The sequence below is a fragment of the Panthera pardus genome, unplaced genomic scaffold, assembly GCF_024362965.1.
Source record: "Panthera pardus isolate Hobbes unplaced genomic scaffold, ASM2436296v1 HiC_scaffold_22, whole genome shotgun sequence".
In the NCBI taxonomy this organism is placed as follows: Eukaryota; Metazoa; Chordata; class Mammalia; order Carnivora; family Felidae; genus Panthera; species Panthera pardus.
In genome coordinates, this window is record NW_026526788.1 from 72,203,665 (window position 1) to 72,229,777 (window position 26,113).

The following is a 26,113-nucleotide window of genomic DNA, read 5'->3' on the forward strand; positions in this document are numbered from 1 at the left end:
CATCCAGGGGCACACGGACTCTGCTGTCCACAGAGAACACGGGTCAATTAAGGCTCCTTGAAAATGTAGCCCCGTGGCCCTGGAACTCATCTAGACAGAAGGCCCAGCTGCGGGCCCACTGGTCCTTGACAGTTCCCCATGCCCTGTGGTCTAACCGCCACAGCAAGGGGCTTTTACGGAAGAGAGCAATGTAACGAGCTATAAAATGGCACAGGAGCGGGGGAGAAACACGTCCCCACGTGCACACAGCACGGACACCGCAAAGAAAGGCCCAGCGGTAGCTGCTGAGCCGTCACCTACTATAACAAGATTGATCTGTAGTGAAATAAAAGATAATGCAATCCAGGGGAAATAACTTCGGTTTCCTCTGAGAAATGTCTGATGTTGTCAACTTGTGAGGCTACTTCCCTCTTCAGCCCGCCACGGTGCACAGCGGCCCAAACAGGCAGGCGCTCCTCGGGGCAGCCAGGCCTCATGCACTCACCGCCGGAAGAACACAATGGCAAAGCAGCGTCTCCCGCAGCTGCCCGTGACTCCTCAGGCAGGGCCTGGACGCCCACGGCACGGTCAGGAGGCCAAAGACACCCGGAGTTCCCACCGTGTGTGTAGATGAGGCCTCAGCGACGACACGGTGGTTTCTGTTCATCTGAAGCCACGTAGCTTTCTGGCTGTCTATTTCAAGCACCATGCTTGGCCCCCCGTGTTACAAATTAATGGTACAATTCTGGAACAGAGTTTCAACCACAGGAGACATCGTGTAGTCACGTTTTCGACTATCTCTAAGACACAGAACCCTCTGTCTTGGTCTGATGTGACTGTCACCAACACATTTTTTCAAGTTTATTTATTTTGAGAGAGATCGAGAGAGAGAGAGAGAGACAGCATGAATGGGGGGAGAAGCAGAGAGAGAGGGAGGGGGAGAGAATCCCAAGCAGGCTCCACACTGCCAGCACAGAGCGTGATGCAGGGCTCGAACTCACAGACTGTGAGATTATAACCTGAGCTGAAATCCAGACTCTGGTGCTTAACCAACTGAGCTACCCAGATGCCCCATCCAACACCTTTTAGCTGTCACATTTTACTGAGCATTAATTTCATTGGCAGAATGGCCGGAAGCAAAGGTAAGGAAGGGGCACCAGCTGGTGGGTTCTTTGCTACCATTTCAGAGAAATGTCCTTCCATATGTAACAGTCCTGTAAGGCCGGAGCCATGTAAATTATTCACAAAAGCAAGTTCAATTCTCTGCATTCGAAATCCTGGTAATATCTTACACAGGAGCTGCCGCCCACCATCACGCAGGGCAACGGGCTGCTAGCAGCTTCCGTCTCTGGAAGATGCTATTAAGTCCCGATAGCCAGTGATTTGCAGATGATTATAACTTTTGCTCTGCATATCATTGCTACTGACAGGCAAATCCCATCAATCAAATGGAATGACTGATTATAAAAGGAGCCAAACTTGACATAGGTAGCCTAATAAGCCATTTTTTATACCAACCATGACAACCGTGAATGCTCACAATCGTTCGAAGGAAAGCCAGTTCTGCTACAAGCCTTTTCTCTCCCACTCTCCGGTGGCCTCAGCCCTCATGATCCAGGAAGACTTCCCAAATTCAAGCGCCTCGTGTCTCAAAAGGAGAAATGCAATTCAGCGTCGGCTGGTGAGTGGATTCAAGCTCAGGCAAAAAAAAAAAAAAAAAAAAAAGAAAACCTCTTTTCCTCCCAGAGCGTCACCGTGAACCCCCAATTTGTCAAGGAAGAAGACACACTGCACCGAGGGGCCCCGACAACAGGGCTCCCACTACATCAACAGTCACGGCACCTTTTCAATTTTGCTCATCTCTTAGTCTCTAGCCAAATGGAACTTATTACTTATAGCTTGTTGCGATTTATGAATTATTTATAAAAGTAGGTCTGTGACTCCAGACTCTTAAAAGACAAACACAACAGTCCCCTCATTGTTACCCACAACGGCGCTTCTATCAGAGAGAGCAGGCAGACATTCTCCATAACACACGCTGCATGTTTGGGCTGAAATAATCGTTGTGAAAATATCAAGCCTGTAAGATTATTCGGAAGCTATTTATGGGATGCCTAGATGTATTTTTAAACCAGTGTCTTTTATTCCAAGCCAGCCCTGGATTCAAGAAAGACATAGCAAACACGTGCCACAAACGTATTGCCCAGCTTGAGTATCGTTATGCCCTGCCGATCCTACCGGGTGGTTTCAGACTGTGATCTAAAAAAAGGGTGGGGGGGAAGAGGCGGCTTCCCTTAACGTGTGTCTGGCAGGTACAACAAGGCTGTGCCCACGAGCCTCCCTCTGCACCCCAGAGCACAGGGGCTGTGCATCCTCAGTGAGGACTAAAACACACAACCAGAAGACGCAGTTAGACTTCCCATCTCCAACTCCCCAGAACACATGACCTTGGCTGGCAAAACAGGTAAGACACTCTATGCCCTCGCCTGACTCCATCTCTGTCACAGGCACAGCTGGAGGGGTTTCCAGGGACACCTGGGTTGAAGGTGTCATGCCATGATCCTACCTACACCTCCTCTCAGGACAGGGACACATTTCTTTAGCAAAGAAACCTCCACATGGAGCTGGCGTCTGAAGCCCCGCCCAAGCAGCAGGCGGCCCTGATGCAAGAACCCTGAGGGACAGGGATCTTCCATCTGAACCCCCCAGAGACACCTGCTCCTCACCAGCCCCACACGTCCCAAGCCTACCCGTTCCCTGACAGAGACCCGGCCATGACTCTCCCCGGTGTTCCTGGCCAAACTGTCCAGCCCCCACCCTACCTCCAAGTATGGTCCGGAAGCAGAAACCGGACAGCAGAGGCCCAGAGAGGCTGATGGCACTTAAGGCCACCTGAAGCTATCATCCTCAGGTGCCTCCTAAAGCCCCCGTGATGAGTCCACAGAGAATGCGAAGCCCCACAACCCTCTGCCCACAGAGGACACCCTTGTTCCCAAACGATCACAGCCAGTGGCAAAGCAGGCAGGCGACAGTGAACTTACCTTGCTGGAAAATATCTGCCAGGAGGGTGAAAAACCAAGGGAAGAGAGGGGAGAGAGAGAGAGAGAGAGAGAGAGGAGAAAAAATATTAATAATGATATTGCAAATGACAATGATGATAATCACAGCTAACATATGTTGACTTTGCTGGGCACTCTTTGTACAATATTTCCCTTAACTCAGAGGCAGTGGTTAAGAGCCCGGGCTCTGGAATGAAACTCTTGGATTTAAATCCTGGCTCAACATTTAACTAACTCTGTGGCTTACATTTCCTAAACCACAAATAGACAGGAGTACTGGAAAGATCAAACAAATTACGTCCTCTGTTTTAAGAGCTTACATCAGTGACCAGCACGTAGTAAACATAGAGAATTTGGTGGTTATTATTAAAATTAATATTATTATTTTTCACAACCACCTTTTAGAGTAGGTTGTATTCTCATCCTTATTCAGCAGATTGGGGAAAGCGAGACCATAGAAACTCATCCAAGGCCACAGAGGAGGAAACAATCGACTGGGGATTGGACCCAAATGTCTGATTCCAAAACCCCATCTTCTCACCCACTACCAAGTGCTTGCCTGGTTTACAAGTAACACAAAAACAACGCCACACAAGAGAATAAACAGAGGAAGGCTCTACAAGTATACTACGGTTCCCTATTTAAATCAAAGAGAAAGACATTTGTATGAATTCTCCATATGTAACTCACGACTAATAATGCCACATCTTCCTATTATCCTAGGTCAAAGTCTCTTAAAAGGTGAAAAACTGTGACTTTATTTTTTTTCAACAATTACTTGAGAGGCCATATAGCAAGCACTATGTCTAGTACTGGGAAACATACAGGTAACAAAAAGCATAAACAAACAGTCACTAATATCCCTCTACTGGTAACCACTGGCATGCCTTCTACCTTACATTTGTTTCTTCCTGTTTTTAATCTTCATAGAAATGCACTCACACTGTCTGCCTTTTGCTCCGCAGTGACTGTGGGAATCATCCACGCTCCACACAGCATATCACTCATTCTCACTGCTATATATTATTCCACTGTGTGATTATATCCTAAGTTATTTTCCCTTTGTAATGTTGATGGATTGTTTTCAGTGTTTGACAATTAGGAATTGTGATGAATATCTTTGTACATGTCTTTTGGTGAACATTTATGCATACGCCAGGTCCTTTCTGATATCTTTTTTTAAAAAAAAATGTTTTAATGTTTGAGAGCGAGCGAGAGAGAGAGCGGGGCGGGGCAGAGAAAGAGGGAGACACAGAATCTGAAGCAGGCTCCAGGCTCTGACCTGTCAGCACTGAGCCCGACACAGGGCTTGAACCCACAAACCACGAGATCATGATCTGAGCCGAAGTCGGACACTCAAACGATTGAGCCACTCAGGCGCCCCTTTTCTGACATCTCATATGTGCATTCAGGCTCATTCTGTTCTCAACATCTCAGATGTGCATTCAGGCTCATTCTGTTCTCAACTGCCTCCCAGTCACCCCAAAAGTTCTCTCATCTGTTCATATTTCTCATTCAGTAACTTAAGGTCGAATACAGTGCTGGTAGGAACACAGCACCACCCAGACATGAGCCCGCTCCTACCCTGCTAATGGGGTGGTAGGCAGGTACAAAACTTCTGGAAGATAGCTTGACGATATGTAAGAAAATGTTAAATATATAGTCCTTGACCTGATAGTACCACTTCCAGGAATTTAATCTAATGAAATAAGTAAAGGTACAAAATGAGTCTATAAGGACGTTTATCACAGCATTGTGTATACTGGCAAAACAGTGATTTTTGCCTATTTATCTACAAGGAATCAAACCAAAAATAATATATCCCACAAAATGGATTATGGTGCAGCCATTGAAAATCTTTATTTAAAGACTTTGATTACTGTTGAATGAAAAAAATCATCCAGCAACAGGGAACACGTGTCCCGAAACCACTTACGAATGCGTACGCAAGCATGTGCGAGCGTTTATCTCCATGAAGAAAGACCGTCATGGAAATGTTGGTCTTTGGGTGATGGGATCTGGGGTCACTTTTTGAAATCCTATGTAAGCATTTCTGTACGACTTTAATTTGTAACACTGACCATGCCTTACGTCCATAATCCGAATTTTAAAACTTTATTTTCATACTGGAAACTAAAGAAGAACTGGACCATCAACATCTACATTTGCCGCCAGGAGCTACACATCGGCTCCTACGAGGTCACAGAGAGTGGAGAGCCCATAAAAGGTGCAGATGAGATGCACACCTGAGTGGATTAAACAGACCGCAAGGAGGGGAATACCTGTGGGAACGGTCTTCATTCCGCTGGCGTAGCTGTGACCCTCGCGAAGGGTGTCGTTCATACACAATACACACACTCCCAAGGGCATACGCAGGCTGTGGCACAGCTATGTCAGGTTGCAGGCTCACAGGACCCAGGCAATTGGCTGAAACACCACCCTATCCCTCACGCTCACGAAAGCTAATTGGGATGTAAATGGGCATATCGGTGCCATTCCAGGACAACTTCGACTCTGCCCTAACTTATATACACTATCTATTATTTTCTAACCTCCGTCATTCATCATTGGTACAAGTTCCGACACGGCAGCGGAAGGACGGCACTCACCCGCCATGCCTCAACATTGTCCGGAGACTGTGAGAAGGACCATGTGCAGCTCCCTAAATATACCCATCACATGCATCTGTTGCCTGGAACACGCAGTCCATACCACCCACCCTCGGACCAGCCTGCACACCTGGAGTGGCTCTCCTCCTCAGCCTTCAAATGTCACAGCCACTGTGAAGCCTCTCAGTGCCTATCCCCACAGAGAGGGAAGTCTCTGTTTCCACCTCTCTGCTCCTAGAGTAAATTGTGCACTTTGCAATTATAGCTCATCTTATAGTTCGTTATTTATATAGCCCACAAGCTCCCGAGGACAAGAGTCATGGGTCTTAATCACCTTTGTGGATCCTCAATGACTGGCATGGTATGAGCCCACACAGGAGGGAAGGAAAAAGGACTGGTGTGTCTTAGCACTCATCTGGTCCAACCCCTGAATTTGCAGAGGAGGAAACTGAGTCCCAGAGAAGGAGATATTTCCCAAGGTCACACAAGGCACTAAAGATTCAGCCAGGACTACATGAGATTCATTTAACCTTAATGAAGCACAAAAGCTCATCCCTATTATTAGCAAAGTACAAATTAGAGATTTATCATTCTCCTCTAATGAATGCAGACAAAAATTTCCAACCTTGAAAATATCAGTGAAATAAGATTAGTCTTTTAAACACGGATCCAGTCTCGACATCCGTCCCCGATCCTCAACCTCCTATCCATGGCTTTTGACAGGGAGCACTTCCTTTGAAATTCAGTAGTGATTTGAATCACTGGAAAGTATCAGTGGGCAGGGAGGGAGGAAATTCAGGCAGGGATTTAGTGACCTTATTCCTTCCCGTTTCATTGTATATTTCACGCTTTAGCAGACAAACCTGCATAGAGTACTACTCATATCCTCTATTCCAAGAAACACTCTTGAATTTTGTATAAGCTATTTAAAATTAAAAAAAAAAAACCTTTTTCAGCTTCATTTACATTTTGCACCTTTTTATTCAAATGTAAATTTTAATAAACACCAGTATAAATATTGCAACAATTTTGCACATGAGTTATCTTGTAATTTACACTCTAAATTTATGTCTTTTGTAGTCTGTGGCATAAATCATTCCGCTCTTAGCATTAGTTAGCTCTTTGCTCTGTATAATAATGGCTTGGGTACCTTCTTTAAAGTTTCACTTGTCTAGACTGAAACAGCCATCCAGGCTCAGGCTCCAATGATTCACGGGCAGAAGAACAGAAAGTAAGTGAGAAGACTGTAAATCCTGTGCTGTTTGGGTACATTTTACCTCCCCCAAATTCTGGACCTCAGAGGGTATTAGCTACAGGAATACTCTTACCACCTTCATGTCCATCACCCCTAATCCCCAAGCCATAGGGACTAGTCACTTATAAAACTCAAAAGGCCCTCACATTTGAGTGACATATTCTCCTTTTAGTGTAACCAATCACTCAGAATTATCTGGGAGTCAATCACTTACACACTCTGCACTTGAAGTTCCTTGCTGATGAGCTGGAGATATTTTAACACCCACGTCCTGGTGTTGGGCAGGTTCAGTGGGATAATTTACAGACACATTCTCCCGTCAGCTGCCGTTAAGAATCACTCTGAGAGTGAGACTCAGTGCCATCCTTCCTGCTTTCCCAGGAATGGGAAATCACACAAGCACGGGGCTGGGAGTCACCAGCACCCACCCAGCCACAGTCAGGTTGAGCCCAAAGGACACTAGGGACACTTGTGCAGAGGAAATAAACTCCTTCAGACAAAGGTCTGCTCACACTCACTCCCCTCAATCAGTCACAGGAACAAAGAAAGCCTGTTCTCCAGCCCCAGCCCCACCCCCACCCCCCGGAGCCATTCTGGTCCTATAGATAGATGAAAGGCCATGTGTAAGATGGCGACTCAGATGTGGGGAGAAGAAAATAAAAAGGAGCTCATATTTGTCTGTCTTAGCTTGATGCCCAGTTTCTTCCGTTAGGAATGAGCATCAAGGGTACTTGTCCCCCTCCCCCACAGTCACTGAGAGAATTCACACCCTAGAGTCTTTAATGCACTGAGTCCTCCAGAGACAGGGGCCATAAAAAGACTGGATTACTTATTATTATTAATAAGTTATGGCAATTAGACTGGGTGATTCCTAAACGTTGCTGATTAAAAACTTTCTTGAGTGCCTACTCATCCACATGGCTAGTGTTTACCTCTATTAAAAATGATTTAACTACACTCTGGGTGAACCCCTCTCCTGCGCCTGGGTTAATAATTAGCAGTGCACAGAGCCACGCGGGTTAAGTGAGTTGGCTCTCCTTTATTTATCTATTGCTTTATTTTATGAGGAGAACTGGATGGCAGTCTCATTGCCCATTGAGCCTGCTAGGAATAATTTACTATTTCAATCCACAGTCCACGGAGATGGTTAGAGAAAACTTCACTATTATTACAACATCAGACTCAGCCCACACCCCACGGCACTGAAGATATGCCAAACAGAGAAAGTGTGCCTGACTTCCACGAGACGGGGGGAGGTAAAGTTACCAGTTCTCAAACAATGTAATCATACTACTCTCTCAATTTTGCTTTCTTTTCTAGGTTAAATTATATATGAGGGGAGTTTAGTTTCTTGAAAATGCATGCACTTAACTCCCATTTAAGAAGTCTCACCTGGGGAGATAGCTGTCTTGTGAGTCCTCCTGTGGTTTGAGCTACAGAAAGAAAATTCTCTTTCAAGTACAAGTGCTTTTACAGTAAAGCACTGCAAATTTTACCGGGACCCAACTAACCAGGGGCAAAGGGAGAGACATAGAGAACAGCTGAAATGAACACTGCTTCCTCGAATGGGGTGAGGTACACCATCAACCAAAATCAGCTTCAAGATCAGCTGAGCTCTCCCTTCGCCAGATTTCAAAAACCAGATTTCAAATACATCAATAGGAAGGGCAACTAGAACTCAGTCTCCGTATTTCTATAAAACTCTGTGAATGAAGAGAATCCTTTCTTTTCTTTGTTGAAAAGTGGGCCCACCAATGCCTCCTCTCTTGTCGAATACCAGCACTCCAGAATAGCTGTGCTGGACACTCACAAAACTGAGGTCCAAAAATGGCAGGCGTGCTTCCCAAGGAGAGCTGGGTTAACTCCTTCTCTCCCAAATACAATCCAGTGTCATGTTACCGCATAACCATGGCCACTGGATCCCATGACCTAAGACTGGGCCCTGGCCCCTCGACCAGATGGAAACCAAGGAGGAAACCTCTCGCAGACTATGTTCTCATCTAGAAGACAGGGATGGGAGAGAGAAGCTTCTTCTCTCCCCTGCAGCTATCACGAGGATCAAGCTGGAATAATTTAAGCAAAACAGAGGACACGGACTTTAGCATCAAATAACACTAAGTTCAAATCCTTGCTAGTTCACCATCCTGGCTATCTTGGGCTGGCTATTTAAGCCCTCTCTCCGGGTCTTGGTCTCTTCATTTAGAAAACGGAGATAATAAAACTTTCGTTTAGAATTCAAAGGGACAACCCAGATACATGGAAAACAATTAGCACAGAGTAGCTGGTTTACGGTACACGTTCAATAAGTGAAAGTTAATGTTATTATAATAACAAGCAGTAGAACAGGACAGCAAAGAGCTCAGGTCTCGAAGTCAGAGCTGGTTCCACGTCTGACTGTGCGATCTTGGGAAAATTACTTTAACTTCCCCAAGCCTTGCATTTCTCATCAGCAACACGCAGATGATAACAATAGCTAATTTCTGTGCTACCTCATAAATTGCTATGGAGATTAAATGAGTAATGCATATAAAAATTCACAATAACTGGTACTCAGAAATATTCTATACATTGTAGGATTATTAGTCAACACACATATATTGATTGCTTACCATTTGAAAAGACTTTGTGACTTATATAGGACTGTAAAAGTATCAGAAGAGAAAAAAAAATCCATTAAAATAAAATGATCGTTTTAACTCCTTCTTGTCATGCAGCTATATGCCATTAAGAAACTCTGGAGCAATTCCCCCCCTAATGAATGAATGATTTTTGATGTTTTATGTCAGAGACCGAGATCCAGTAACATCCTGATGATCTAAAGGGTTGTGATTAAAACCCAGAAATTGCAGAAAGCCAGGCCTGGTCTTTCTTTATGGTGCCACTCACCCCTCTGACGTTGCCTAGCTCCTCTGGACCTGTCATTATTTCTCAAGGCCACGATGTAAAGGGCTCATGCAGCCCTGCCCTGGGCTTTCATCCATGCTTGAAGCCATGCTCCATGAGGCCCAGGGTTCCAAGAAGGTAGGGACTGCATGGGGGCAGCGGAATTGAGACCCACTCTGCCAGGGGTCTCAATTGAGACCCACACTGCCAGGGACAGTGGAGTTCTACGAAGAATTTTCCTTAAAAAAAATGGGGGGGGGGGGTTGCTGCTTTATTAAATAATTTTTTAAGTTTGAATACAATAAGCCACTTAAGCTCCTTCCTATCCAGGTGCAAGTCTGTGCTCTCCTGGAGCACAGCCAGAGCAAAGACTCCTCCAGAGCTCCTGGCTTGGCCTCAATGGCACCACACAGGAGCTGTGATTAGTTTTCTGCGTCTCCAAAGCCAGACAGCTCAGGCAGCCCTGTGGCCACACAGCCCATTTCCATGCTCCCCCGGTTCCCCCCAGGCACACTCAGGCGGCTCAAACTGAACACAGCCCTGTGATTCTTGGTTATTAAGCACTAGCTGCAAGGCCTCACTCCTCAGTCTCCAGCCCTCGATGCCAAAAACTAGCCCATTCTTTCATGCAGGTGGGCCTTGTATCTCTCCCCCTCTTTCTTCTCCGTCTCACTCTGGATGCAGGCTAGGGAAAGTTCTATGGTTTTCCTTGCTCCTGGCCTCTCCTCACCTTGTATCATGTTGGAAACGAAGACCAATACTTAGCCCGTCATTGGCGTACCTCTGAAGGCACATGGCACTCAGTAAACATCTTTTAGTATTTGTGAGTCAGAAAAGAAATTTTTTAAAGCCCTGAAGTAGCTTCCTGCTACATTTTCTAAAGAATGTGCTACCAACATCAATCTTAGGCCGTGTGCCTGTAACACATCACCCTGCACTGACTTGGGGAAGGCAGTGCACTCAATGCAAGCTAGAAAGTCCCTAAGATTTTTATGACATGCTATCCTTAGTATATCTCATTCCTAGCACAGAGGGATAAAGCTCTTAACTACTGAAAGAACATAAAAAAATAGATTTAGGAATAATACTTTTTATGATTGCATTCTGTATACTGTGAAAGTTATGTTCAAATCTGCTAGTACTTTATGGTGCTGATAAAGTAGAACAGTATGGCTTCCCGGGTAACAGTGTATTTTATATCCATTTAAAATGTTTTCTCTTAAATTGAATTACTTTTTGAGTAATTATAATAGACTAATCTGGGCTTAATGAATTCATGTACAAATACTTTAGACTGCATTATTAAAACCTCTATGATATGAAACTATATTAAACTCAATCCCTCTAGCAACCAATGTTTTTCTTTGAAAAGCATACATGACTTTCTCTGAATTCTTTTAAATCCGCTAACTGAGAAATCATAAGAAGCCACATTAAAAGCTCGAACAACGGAGTTCGATAAATAATATTGTTCGAATTTCCCTAAACTTACATAATTGAGTATTAATTGAGGGGGGATCACAGAAAGTATTTTTTATTAAGCATCCACATATGCAAAGGGCTGAAGCATCAGTCCACCTTCCAGAAGAAATCAGTTTGGCTCTGATTAGCAATGCTATAAGACCATTATTGCTAAAAAAAAAAAATGAGCCTGCGGCAATCAAGCCTTATGTTCTAAAAAGTCTCCAAACACAATAGTCTAAATATCTGGGTTCTAGTTCACACTCGAGGCAAAACCACTCATCTTCTCTGGGATTCAGTTCCTCTAGCTACAAACCGGTTTGATCTCTGAGGTCCCTTCCAGTTCTAAAGCATGATGGTTTTAAGTTTAAAATTACACACATTATATCAAATGGGCTCTTATTGCATACTGCTAATTCGTCATCTTATCCACGCTAAATTACATTCACAGAAAAAAAAAATTTCATTCCCTGCAATTCACATACATCCACAAACACATCCATAATACAGCTGGTGGTTTCAAATTTATCCCAAGATATTATCTCGGTAGAGCATTTTTCCCATTACAGATAAATTATAAACCATCTGAAATCTTTAAGGTTCTCATGCCTTCCTGAATCAATTTCTATGGCCCCCACCCAACATAAAAGATGCTCTTTCCAAGCCAACTGGGTAACTTCATCACCCATGCATTCCTCAGGCAGGTCTCCAAGCGCCAGGCTTTAACTGGATTGGTTGCCCAGTTTTCTAAATTCAAACTAGATATTTATAGATGTCCAACAGGATAAGTCTCTCTCTTTGCCAGGTGATCATTACCAGGATAGACAACTTTAAAGTAAACATAAGACAATGGCCATCATCATTATTCTGATGGGTTGGCACAAATTACTATCAGGAAAGCTCCCAGGAGCCAGAGACAATTAAAGTCTGAGTTCAGAGAAGCCGCCCCCAACATCAAGCATTGCTGATTAGGATGATTTGGGAAGTAAATATGCTTCGGCAGATTGGCCCACGTCTTCAAGGAGGAGGTTCGGCCACGCAATACACTCTGGCCCAACCTCAGTTTCAGGAGGTACAGGTTCTGGCCTGGCTCTACCATAATTCCTCTTCATAAATGTGGACAAGCCATTTAAGTGCTCTAGATCCCAAAGATGGTTGGACTGGAAAACTCCTGCAGTCCTTTCCGGGTCTACAGTTCTATCTTGAACATTCCTGAAATCCTTCCTAGGGACTCTGCCATGCACCCCCAACCACCTGCACATCTCCCTGGTGTACTAATACATACCTGTCCTTTTCTCTCTCTTCCTCTGCAGCTAAGCTGAAAGCACCATGATGTTCTGTCCATTGAAGTCCCAAAGTCCAAGGCAAAATATCAGAGTGTGGTAGACACATCTTAACGTTAATAATAACTGATATGTCTTCAGAGCCTTCAGTAGATCGCCCACTATTTCAAGTTCTTTACACAGACTGCCTTAATCCTCTCAGTCACTCTAAAAGTTAGCTATCATTATTACTCTCATTTTACATATAAAGAAACAGAGGCTCGCGGAGGTTAGCTAAAGTTACCGAAGGTCACGGGGAAGCAAGTGATCTGGGATTCGACCCAAGCAGTCTGGCTTCACAGCCCAACTCTTAACCACGGTGCTACACTGTGTCTTAATGAATGCCCCCAACTGTCCCTCCACACGAAGGACAACAGTTAAAGTACCTCATTCCCTCAAACACCCCCAGGGAGTTAACTTGAGCCGTATCCATAATACCTTTTCATATCTAAACTCCCCTGTTTCTGGAACCCCAACCACATTTTTTTCTCTGCCTTTATCGTCATATGGATTTGGAGTCCAATTGCAGAAACCACCTAGGTGAGCCCTGACTTTTTAAAAACATTACAAATACTCTTTTTTGAAAAAAAAAAATGCAACTATCTCAGTAGGTTTATGGCAACAGCTAAGGTAAGATAAGGACACGGGGACAAGACGCAGAGCCAGATGAAAAGAGAATTCCAAGAAGAGGTCAAGGGAAGGGAGGACAGTCCAACACAAGGACATACACCTGAGCTACAGAGACTCGTGCACCTAATGCAGCTGTCATCCTTCTAGGATTCGGGAAGAGGAGGAAGTGGGAGGTGGGGGGACAGAGGGAGAGTGGCGGGGGGAGGGGGGGGAGCCAGTGCTGGCAGGACACATATGGGCTCTGGAGTCCCAGTGCCTGAGCTGTGACCCTGGCTCTGCCACCAGCAAAGTTAGCTGCCCTCTTTAAGGCTCCGCATCACCATCCAATACAATGGGAATCACAGAAGCTTTTAGGAGGATTAAGGCACATCCATTCCCTAAAGCCTTTAAAAAAAATTTTTTTAATCTTTATTTATTTTTGAGACAGAGAGAGAGAGCATGAGCAGGGGAGGGGCACAGCAAGAGGGAGACACAGAATCCGAAGCAGGTTCCAGGCTCTGAGCTGTCAGCACAGAGCCTGACGCGGGGCTCGAGCTCACAAACCGTGAGATCATGACCTGAGCCGAAGTCAGACACTTAACCGACTGAACCACCCAGGCGGCCCTAGCCCCTAGAGCCTTAACACAGCACCCGGCACACAGAAGGCACTTAGTAGAAGCAGGGAATAGAGGAATAAAATGTACTCGCTTGGATCTAAAAGCAAAAAGGCTACTCCCCATGGCCACCAGCCCCCTGGCATCGAATGATGCAGCCCAGGGGAACAATAGGAAAAAACATGTCCAGCAAAGGGGCATTCATTCTCTCCTAGTCGTACTCATTCCTGAGGAAGCAGGATCAATGTTTATTATGTGAGCAAACATTAAACCCTAAAGTATTGCCCCACACTCTCTATCACATAAATGCTAGTATTTTGCAGAGGGAGGTGGGAGCGAGTAATTAAATGTGCACCATAGGCACTCCATGAATCTTTCAGAGCGCGGGTCTTTCTTCTGGAAAGCAGTACATTTGTTTGAAGTCACCCACTCACAGGCTCGGTGTAGATAACGTGGCTCCTCTCTCTTCATGGGCCCACGTTCTGGCCGCACACGGAGGGACCTCACACTGGGCTGGGCTCTTCTACAATAGAACCGGGCATTTCCAAGGGGCAGAGGACCCAGAGAGCTGAGGACACCTTTTAAAAAACCTCTGCGGCTGTCAATTTTTATCCTTGTGAAGAAGAGCCGGCGAGCAGTAAATGTTGTTACCACACATCATACCCCACTGAGTAGCTTTTCAAAAGGAGAAGGGGAAGTTCGCTTGGCAGTTTAAGATTCTTTTAAACCTGTACGACATTATTCACTGGCTCAACACAGTCATGAAATGTAAATGTCATTTTCACGAAGGATTTGTGTGGTTGGCTTGCCCTGAAAAAAGGATTCCAACATCTTACAGAGCTTAAGAAATTTTAAGCATGCTTTCTATACACACACACACACACACACACACACACACACACACACACAATACATGTATATGTGTGCACACACACACATACGCACACACACACATACATATACATACATAGATATGTATATATGCATTTTTTTCCAGCATCATGGTTATTATTCTTCAAGTCCAGAATCTGGCTTCTAGTTCTAGCTCTGCCCCTAACTGGTCATGGCTGGTACCTAGTCCCTCTTGGAATGCCTCAGTTTCCTCACCTGTAATTGAGGATAAAGCAGCCTTCATTATGTCATCAAGGAAAACATAAGATAATGGATGCAACTGCACTCAGAAAAAATAAACTTAAATTTTCTGATGCTTTGTTAGTGTTCACTGAAGCTGATACACTATAATGAACAATCAATGGACCTATAGGAAACTAAAGTCCAGATCCTACAGGAAGCTTACAATAAAAGAAGCATCAGACACGCTCAAGGCAAAACTGTTAAATTCTACAGGAAGAATAAAACAGAACAGTGAAGAAAAGAGATATTTCAAGAACGGGACTTCATGGACCAGATACAAGCTGAGTTGGATGGTGAAGGGCAGTCCTAAACAAAGTCAACCTTTGCGGAGCCTTTATTTCTAAGGACTTTACCTAAATATTTAATATAATACTTCCCGAACTCTGTGAATGAAATATCATCCTCATCCTCTTTTAAATAGTAAGTTAATTTGCCAGAGATCCCACCGGCAATCACAACTGTAGGACACTCCTTCGTCACTACTGCGCTGAAGAACTCCGAAATGAAGAAATGAGAGAAAAGGAACCAACAGGACAAGTGACTCAGAAAAAACAAAATGGGCTCATGAGAAGTCAGAGAAGACCTAAAGAAGTAAAGATACATGCTGTATTCATACACTGGAAGGCTCAGTAATGTCAAGATATTGGTTCTCCCCAAATTGATCTATAGATCCAACAGGATCCCAATAGTAATTCCACCAGACTTTTTGTAGGAAATGATTAGCCAATTCTAAAATTTATAAGAAACACTGGTACCTAGGATAGGCAGCAGTCTTTAAAAAAAAAAAAAAAGGCAAAGTCAGAGGGCTGACACTACTCAACTCCAAGACATATAATAAAGCCACAGTAATCAACACAGAGTGTTACTGGCATTAAGACAGACAAGTCGATCAATAAAGCAGAACAGGGAGCCCAGAAACAAACCTGCATTTTTACAATCATTAGATTGTTGACAAAGGAGTCGATTCAATCCAGTGGGGAAAGGCATGTATCTTTAACAAATGGCACCGGAACATCCATATGGAGAAAAATAAACTTAGACTCCTACTTCTCACCATACACAAAAATTCATGATAGATCTTAGACCTAGAAGTAAATGCTAAAACTATAATGTTTCTAGAAAAAAACATAAAATATTCTAGTGACTTGGGAGTACATAGAGATTTCTTAGATAGTACACTGAAAGAAATGGCAATAAAAGAAAAAATGAATTCAATTTCATCAAATTTTAAAACCCTGCTCAATAAAGAATGCCATTAGGAAAATGAGTAATAAGCGATTTTGGAGAGAAATATTCACAAATCCTGTATCTAACAAAGATCTGGCATCCAGTATTTGTAAAGAACTCCTTCAACTCGCTAATAAAAAGACAAACAACCCAACATTTTAAGTGAGTAAAATATTTGAACAGACACTTCACAAAGTGATCAATAAGCACATAAGAAAAGTGTCCAACATCATTAGTCATAAGGGAAATGCAAATTAAAACCACAATAATATATCACTATGTACCCACCAGAATGGTTAAAATTAAAAAGACTCACAACATCAAATGTCAGTGAGGATTAATAAATGGCATCTGAAACTCTCCTCCAATTGCTAGTTGTAGTGTAAAATAGCATTACCTCGGGGGAAGATCTGGTAATTTCCTATAAAACTAAACATATACCTACACCATGATCCAGCAATTCTGCTCCTAGGGATTCACTCAAGAGAAATGAAAATACAGAGCCACGAAAACAACTTGTACGTAAATGTTCTTAACAGTTAGAAATAGTCCACAGGTCCATCGATGGGAGAATGGATAAACAGATGTGAAGTATGTTCATACAACAGAATACTACTCTACAATATAAAAAAATGGAATTAGTAATATACACAACAACATGAATGAATCTCATTAATACAATGAGCAGAAGTCTTACACAAAAGAATACTTATTGTGTGGTTTCATGAATATAAAATTCTAGACCAGGCAACTTAATTGATAGTTGAAAAAATGGCAATACTCCCCACACTGATCTACAGATTCAGAAAAAATCCTATCAAATCCAGCTTTCTTTGAAGAAACTTGAAAGCAGATTCTAAAAGTCCTATGACATCTTAAGGGATCTTAAAGAACCAAAACAGTCTTGAAAAAAGAGGACAAAGTTGGAACACTCATACTTCCCAACTTTAAAACTTCCTACAAAGCTACAGTAATCAGGACAGTGTGTGATGGGTATAAAGTTAGACACACAGATCAATGAATGGAATTGAGAGCCCAGCGAAAAATCCTCACTCACATTTATGATCAACTGAATTTTGAGAAGACAATTCAATGAGGGGAAAAAAATTTTTTCAACTAATAGTGATGGCGCGGCTGAATAGCTACATGTAAAAATTGAAACCTTGTTTCGTACCATATATAAAAGTTAACTCAAAATGGATTAAAGATATAAAACTCTTAAAAGAAAACATAGGGATAAACCCTTGTGACTTTGGATTAGACAACAGTTTCTTCCTTTTTTTTTTTTAATTTTTTTTTTTAACGTTTATTTATTTTTGAGACAGAGAGAGACAGAGCATGAACGGGGGAGGGTCAGAGAGAGGGAGACACAGAATCTGAAACAGGCTCCAGGCTCTGAGCTGTCAGCACAGAGCCCGACACGGGGCTCAAACTCACAGACCGCGAGATCATGACCTGAGCCGAAGTCGGGCGCTTAACCAACTGAGCCACCCAGGCGCCCCGACAACAGTTTCTTAAATATGACAAGAAAATCGTAAGCATTGAAAGAAAACACAGACAACCTGAACATCTGCAAAATTAAAAATTTTGTGTCTCAGGGAGCATCTCCCTACTTGCTAGATAAAATGTCGACCAATTCATGAGGCACTTAATAAAGCCAATTACATCTTCAAAAAAATTATGTCTCAAAGGGCACCATCAAGAAAGTGAAAAGACAACTCACAAAACTATGGAAAATAATTGCAAATTACATATCTGATAAGGCATTTACATCAAGACTATGCAGAGAACGATTACAACTCAAAAATAGAGACCAATAACCCAATTAAAAGAGGCAAAAAACCTAAATAAAAATTTCTCCACAAGAGGGATACAAAGGGCCAATAAGAACCTGGAAAGATGCTCAACGTCATTAGGCATCAGAGCAATACAAATCAAAACCACAGTGATAGAACACTTCATACCCACTAGGATGGCTATAATCAAAAAGACAGGCAATAACAAGCATTACCAAAGATCAGGAGAAACCAGAACGCTGCTGGGAATGTAAAAATACAGACTCTGGAGAAGAGTCTGGCATGTCATCAAATGGTTAAATACAGAGTTACCATATCATCCAGCCAGACCAGTACTCCGTATACACCCAAAAGAAAGGAAAACATATCTGCACAAAAACTTACACACAAATGTTCACAGCAGCATTAGTCACAATAGCCAAAAAAAAAAAAAAAAAAAAAAAAAAATGGAAACAATCCCACTGGTCCTCAAACGGCAAATGGATAAACAAAATGTGGTATATCCAAACAATGGGATATTATTTGGCAATAAAAAGGCAGGAAGTAACTAATACATGCTACAATATGGATGGATCTTGAAAACCTCATACTTGAAAGAAGCCAGTCACAAAGGAGCACATATTGTATGGTCCCGTTTACAAGAAATGTCCAGAATAGGTAAATGTAGGGACAGAAAGCAGATTAATAGTTACCTAGGGCTAGAAAGGATGAGGGAGTGGGGGATAACAGCTGGGTTTCTTTTTTGGGCCATGGAAATACTCTAAAATTGACTGTCTGACAGATACACAACTCTGTGAATATGCTAGAAATCACTGAGCTGTACTTTAAATGAATAAACTGTATGGCATGTGAATTATATGTCAATACAGCTGTTTGAAAAAAGAGTCCTGGGCTGGGACTGTATTTCCAATGACGAGTTATGCCAACCTCTGCCGCTCGGGCCCACAGCTAGGCAAGCCAATCTCATAACTGCAGTCAGCTCTTCATCATGAACACATCTAAATAACCTCGCTCAGGTGCTGGCACCACACTGGGTACCAAGAAAGGTTGGCATAGACGAAAGACTGCATCCCTTCTTCTCGAGGAATCACAGCCCAGTGCCTCGGTCTACACCGACCCCTGCGTGGCTGTTGAGCACTTGACCGTGGTGAGTCTGAACTGAGATGTGTTCTAAGCGTGAAACAGACACTGAATTTCAAAGACTCTTTTCAAAGAGAAAAAAAGTAAAATAGTTAACAGTCGTTTATACTGAATTACATGCTGAAATGATATTTTGGGTAAACTAGGTGAAAATGAAACGTCAAAATGAATTCACCTGTGCTTTTTTTTTATATTTTGAATGTGGCACAGAAATTACAAATCACATGTGTAGCTCAGTACTACTGGGGAGTACTGGCTTAGATTTTTAAATACAAATAAATCATCAAAACTTTCCTGATCCCCAGTGTTTTAGAGGATTGTTTTACGCAGACTTCTAAATGGTGATTAACTTTGAAGTCCACTCAGCAGTTATAAAATGCCTGCTGCTGTGCAATTATGGAGGCACAAAAGGTTCCTTGTGTGCTGCCCTCTGTCAATTGGTCCCTTGGACGAGAGTCGAAGATGCTCGGCATGGCCTTTAAGCATTGGTGTGCCCGAGTCTTTACAAAGCACAAATGTTTCCCAAATAAGGCAGTCCCAGAAAACTTCGTCTGAACTCTTTAAGACTCATGATCAAAAGGGCTGCCTTTTAAAATGATTAAAGACCAGACTGAGATGACAGACCCCCCCATTCACAGAAGGAAGACTTCTCCTCAGAGGGGTTTCATCTAAAAGGGGCTTTGCATATCATCTGGGAGGGTTCCCCTGTGCGCTCCTCACTTGTGAACTCTGAATCGTTTAGGGAGGTTTCTGCTTCTCCTTCTCCAAGTCCCTCTTGCATCCCCATGTCCAGGACAATAAGAACAGAGCCTGTGAGGCAGAGGCAAGCTCTAGATCTCTGGCCCTGGAGAAATCCAGAGGTATGTCTGTGCCCCAAGAGAGGAAACGGAAATGGATCTCAGTGATAAATGGCGTCACCGGGCGGCCGAGCAAAGACTCCTACCAACACGTCTGGTTGCTTCTTCTCTCTCCGGCCAATGCCCAAAGGACTGTGTCAACTGGTGCTTCGGTTCCCACTCTCTGGAGTTAAGAGAGCAGATCTGGAGGTGAAGGTACATGGCCAAAGCTGTTAAGTGGCACCGCCATGATTCTAACTCGACGCCTCCTAATTCCAGAGCTACTGTCTTTAATAAGCCAGTGCGCTATACCATCAGTCTCTCATTCCACAAACACTACTCCCTGTGGCTAATGCAGAGGGACTACATTAGGGTAATTTTTTTAATGATGTGCGAACTAGACTCCTGCCTCCTCAAACAAGACACTCTTCGATTCCTGCAGCTACTTTTGCTCAGAATCTCTAGTAAACTGAAATAGAAGACACTTTCACTGACTTGATTGCCTCCATTCTGTGTGTTATGGAAGCAGAGACAAAATATCTCAGAGTCCTTAATTTCTTGAGTGCTCCATAAGTAGGAATGGGAAACGTGCTGAATTCTGTGTCCTGTCACACGAGACCCACTCCTTCTATGTGTGCATACGTACATGCTTGTTCTAGCACTTAGGGCAGGCACGCATTGTGCTCAGCACTGGGCTTATACAAAGATAAATATACCACAGTCTCTGCCCTCTAGGATATTCCTCAGTAAGTGCCCATCAAGTTATTTTAAAGGACCTGTGTTTGGGGCTAAGTGTGCTGTAAAGAACAAAGCTCATTTCTGGAGCCGGTTTGTGGCTTGAGACATCTTCAAATTATAGCACTTGTTACAAAATGTACCTGACTTAGAGTTTCAGAGAAACTGGATGTAACATGGATATTTCTAGATGAACTGTTTCAGGGCCTTGGTAATCACAGCATCGTTTTCCCCTCTCCTCCCACCCCCTCCCATTATCTCTCATGTTTGGTAGTCCATGAGCAATTGACTGCCTTTGAAAGCCCTGGGTGGTATGATTTGGAAAGTTAAGAGAATTATGATGGAAATGTCATCGCAGGCTACCAAAAGTTGGGAGGCCTCTGAGGGAGAGATTTAAAGATGCTTCAATCATCTCCCAGCTGGGCAGTCCTAGGAAGCCAGGATGGCTCCAAAGGGTGGGTAAGAGCACTGCCCTTCTCTATCTCTGCTAAGGCGGGCAGAAAAATGGCCCCCTAGAGAGGTCTTTATTCTAATTCCTAGAACCTGTGGCCATGTCACCTTACACGCCAAAAGGGGCTTTTGCAGATGTGATTAAATTAAGGAACCTGACATGAGGAAATTATTCTGGATTATCTGGGTGGACCCAACCTAATCATCGCTTTGAATCCTTCAAAGCTGAGAACCTTCCCAAGAGAGATGTTCAGGCAGGAAAAAAAACGGCCAGAGAGATGCTACCTTGATAACTTTGAAGATGGAGGAAGGGAACCAGCAAACAAGAAATGGAGGTGGCCTCTAGAAGCTGGAAAAGGCAAGGAAATGGATTCTCCTTTAGAGTTTCCAGAAAAAAACACAGCCTGCTAACACCTTGGTTTTAGCACAGGAAGACCCATACTGGATTTCTGAACTAAGGAACCACAATCATTTGGTATTGGTTAAGTTATTCAATTTGGGGTAATTTGTTAGAGCAGCAATAGAAAACTAATGCACTGGTTATATACAACTGAATACCAGGAAGGTCAGGCAATGAGGCCAGGTGACCAGAGGAGTGATTACACAGTCAAAACAGCTGGCTGAACCAACTAGTCAATTCTGCCCAAAAAGAAGCTCAACCATTTTTATGGAATGACCTAGTACAAATTGCATCAAAGCACTGGGCCATGGGGAAGGAGCCGACACTCTGGGCTGATTCTGTACGCTCTTGGCCCTACAGAGTCCTTGGTTCTTGTTTATCTGGAGCCTGCTGAGCACCAACAATAGTATCCCGCAGATCTCTTCTCATGTGGAAGGAGATTAGGGAAAGGAAGGGTTGTGCTCTCAGAGTCTTATTCCTAAGACTTCAACCCTCCCCAAGCTCCCTTAATTGCTGCATGATGCATTCAATACAGGACAGATACTTGGAGTGACTAATGAAGAGGAGAATGATGCTCCCCTCCCAGCTTAAAACACAGATCTATGGTGCATCTATACAGACAATCAGCTGTAGGATTGCCCTTCCCCCTAATTACATACATGTTTTAAGGAAATCTGTTAGTGCCTGGATACACTTGGGGCTCAGTTAATGATGGAGGGTTGGAGGGACTGGTGGTATCCTTCCCCGTCTTCTTTTTTCTGTAAAGGTGAGATGATAGTTTATCTTAAGCAGTTCTCACTGCTGCAAATATCTGTGTGGGAGGGGAGGCTGTTCCACAGTATTATGTAGCCCCACCTGGCACCCTTTGGGAGGCTGCCTCTTCCCTAGATTTCCCTGTAAATCTCTAGCTGTGACTTTGACTTAAAATTCCCAAGGAACTTATTTTGGCCATTTTGTACTTTACCAAACCATCCACCCGAGGGAGTAGTCACCCACCCATGTGACAACTTTCTGGAGTATTGTGTCCATGTTTAATCTCATCGATCCAAAGGGCATCAATGAATAGCAAATAAAGTAACTGAGGATTTACAACCTAAAGTGGTTCCTTTTATATTTAATTTTTTTTTTAATTTTTAAGCAATCTCTACCCCCAATATGGGGCTTGAAATCACGACCCTGGTATCAAGAGTCACACACTCTACTCACTGAACCAGCCAGGTGTCCCTAAAGTGTGGTTCCTAACCAAAGGGAGTCTCAACCCATCATGAAGATTCTTAGCACCATTTTCTGAGCGCCTACTGTACTCCAAGCATTTCATACGTATTTACTGATTTAATCCTTATAGCATCTCTGAAAGATAAATAGCATGATCACATTTTAGAGATGAGGAAACTGAGACTGATAACTTGTTCAAGGTCACAGTGACAAAAAAAAATGAATGAGCTGGATTCAAAATCAGGTCTCTCTTGTGCCAAAATCCAAGTTTTTCTCACTATGTGGTGTGGCCTCCCAAGATGGGAACTATTTGCTCCCCAAGAGTTTCTGGAAAGTTGCTACAATGAATATACATATCCACAAAAGCATTTGTTGACTCTCAGTTGAAATCTACTAGCTTCTCCCACTAGGGAAGGGAAGAACCTTGATGATATAAACAAGACTGGTTTCACTCTAGAAATATTTATTGAGTAACTACTAGACAGAAGCCCCTACCTTCTACTGAAGAAATCGGGCATGTGTGCACATGGGTGCACACACACGTAACTGTAAGATAGAAAATACTTTATCAAAACTGTCAGCAAGAAGAGTGTTACAGAAGTAAGCAGCAGCCCAGCAACGAACTCAGAGACGAGTCAAAGCAGAAGCAGACAGAAGACATGGGCATGTGGAAATACAGAACATCTCTGGACAAATGAAGCATCGTTGTGTTCATAGGGGAGAAGAACACTCTTAGTCCTAAGATCACTTGGATCTCATTGCAGATTCAAATGATATAATTTATATGAAGGGTTTTTTGGGGCACCTGGGTGGCTCAGTGGGTTCAGCATCAGGCTTCAGCTCAGGTCACGATCTCATGGTTCATGGGTTCGAGCCCCATGTCCGGCTCTGTGCTGACAGCTCGAAGCCTGGAGCCTGCTTCAGATTCTGTGTCTCCCTCTCTCGCTGCCCCTCCCCCACTCATGCTCTGTCTCTCTCGAAAATAAATAAACGTTAAAATTTTTTAAAATTGTATATGAAGTGTTTTCTTCAGTGTGTGCATGTTAGGTAAATCCAGGTGCAAGTTTTTTGTTCTGAATGCTACCTTGATTAAATAATGTTTTCCTTTCTTAAAAAGTATTCCCCTTCTCCCCTTTCCAAATTCTAGACCTTTGTCTTAACTGAAAACAGCTGCCAACCTTTTCCCAACTCACCTGCTTAGTGAAGAAAAATAATCTGTTGGCATATACCCATAAACTTAAATTCTAACTACAATATAAAAGCTAATGCCCTGTGACAGGCATTACTTCACCTTTCCACAACACCTAATCAAGACCTGGGTACGCAAGCTTATTTAAAACTAATTCTACCAAGTTGTGAAGGAACTGCACTTCCTTCTACAAACAGGACCACTTCAGAAAGATTTCCTTAAAATGTGGCCGTGTCTACAGTGGACAAGTTGATGTTATTACCAGGATCCAACTGGGACCCCAGTAGGGAGAGAATAACCAAGGAGGAGGAGGAGGAGGAGGAGGAGGAGGAGGAGGAGGAGGAGAGAGAGAGAGAGAGAGAGAGAGAGAGAGAGAGAGAGAGAGAGAGAGAGAAGGCTGACCCTCTCTTTCTTCTTTAATGGCTCACTTTCTCTTCTCACCAATAAATGTCCAGTAATTCAAACTGGTGGGAGCTTCAGGTAAGAGTGCTGGCCCTTTGTATACACCAATCGACCCTGCTGTTGGACTCTAAAAACTGTTAAAATAAACATGTTAAAAAATTAAACATACTCCATACTATTCAGAAATAATGTGAGCAAATACACCAGCGATCTCACCCTCCTGGGGAATCTACATTACAGAGTATAATTTGGCAACCCTCCAGGATCTTGTCTTAAATAGCTGTTGGGTGATTTAAAGAGCTGAGTGTTTTAGTGGCTTGACTTCTCTTTAAATATACACCATTTGAATGAATCCATTTGTTGTAAATATCAAGGAATTGTGTTTAAAAATTTGTATCTCAAAAAACAGTTCTCTCCCATTTTTCTTCAAACCTTTTATGATATTTAAATGATCCCTAATTTAAAAAAAAAATACTAATCCTAGGGTTTAATGATGATAAAGGACTTGTCTATTTTTGTAACAAATCAGAACAAAAGCTATTACGGAGTAATTAAACACCACATTCAGCATAGATATGGAGAAAAGGAGAACTGCAAATTACTTTTTACAGCTTGTTCTGAAGTTTTCCGAAGTGGAACACATTTTAATCATTAAACTCCTCAAAGGTGTTAAAACGTAATCAGGAGGGTTATGGGATAGCCTCCAGTTCTAGGGTCACCAAAGCCTCAGATCTTCCCAGGGCCTCCAACTAAGGGTTGTCACCAGTCCGAGGCCCCCCACAGTCAGAGGTAACTGCTAGAAATAGAAAGCCCACTTGTCATGTGTTTTCCTGCTTAGGGGGCCACAAAGCTTTCTGGCCTTTAATTAAATATTTGCTAGTTCCGGTCAGAGAACAAGTGACTTTAAGCGCAGGCCAGAATTCTCACAACTCATCTTTACTTCTTTCCTGTTATTATTTAAAAGGTATAATTAATTTTAATTGAGTGAGTCAGCTCTCTGAGTACACCTGGCAATGTGTAAGCATATTGAAATATAAGGATTCCCTGCCTCACGGAGTTCCCAGGATTCATTCCAGCGTCCCAGAGCAATCCAGTTGGTGATCTCTCTAGACAAACACCCTGGACAGACAATGCTGCAGCCTGGCCGGGTCCAGCCCAGAAACTTCTTGGTATAAGCACCCATGGCTCACCATCCTCTCTGGTGACGCTCTCCCCACTCCGCCCTGTTAGACCAGAAGTTCCCTGGAGGCACAGCCTTCCTACTCCCCTTGGTCACCTGGCCCTTCTCACCAGTTCACCAGAGCCACGACCTATCAGCTGCCCCCAAGTGACCAGCAACTCCCTCCTTTAAAGGCATCTGTCCTACCCAACCGGCTCTTCTTTGAAAACTGAATCACCTAAATACAGTTGACCTTGAACAACGCAGGGACTATGGGCACCCACCCCGGAGAGTAGATGATTGGCATTTAACGTTTGACTCCCCCAAAATTCAACTACTAATCGTTTACTATTAAGTAAACGATTAGTTTGAATAATTAAGTATTAGGTAAGTAGAAGCCTTAACAGTCAACTGACACATATTTTGTATGTTATATGCATACCCTACTGTATCCTTACAATAAAGTAAGCTAGAGAAGAGAAAATCGTAAGGCACCAAAAATACATTTGTGGAACTGAACTGTACAGAAAAAATTCACACATAAGCGGACCTGCGCAGTTCAGACCTACGTTGTTCAAGGGTCACCTGCGCTTTGCCTGGTTTCTTCTAACAAATACACTCGATTTTTCATTTTCCCCC

The 26,113-nt window shown here is 43.2% G+C and overlaps 1 protein-coding gene across 5 annotated transcripts in view; it reads right to left on the reverse strand.

Moving 5' to 3' along the window:
- The window catches only part of GFRA1 (GDNF family receptor alpha 1), a 210,398-nt gene that overhangs the window by 145,866 nt on the left and 38,419 nt on the right, over window positions 1-26,113 (reverse strand). For 4 of the 5 annotated variants that reach the window (XM_019459547.2, XM_019459546.2, XM_019459548.2 and 1 more), the window contains one exon: window positions 3,021-3,035. The exons of the other annotated variant lie outside the window; for it this stretch is intronic. In XM_019459547.2, the coding sequence (XP_019315092.1) occupies window positions 3,021-3,035 (15 nt within the window). The remainder of the gene's footprint in view (window positions 1-3,020; window positions 3,036-26,113) is intronic. 5 annotated transcript variants of the gene reach the window in all.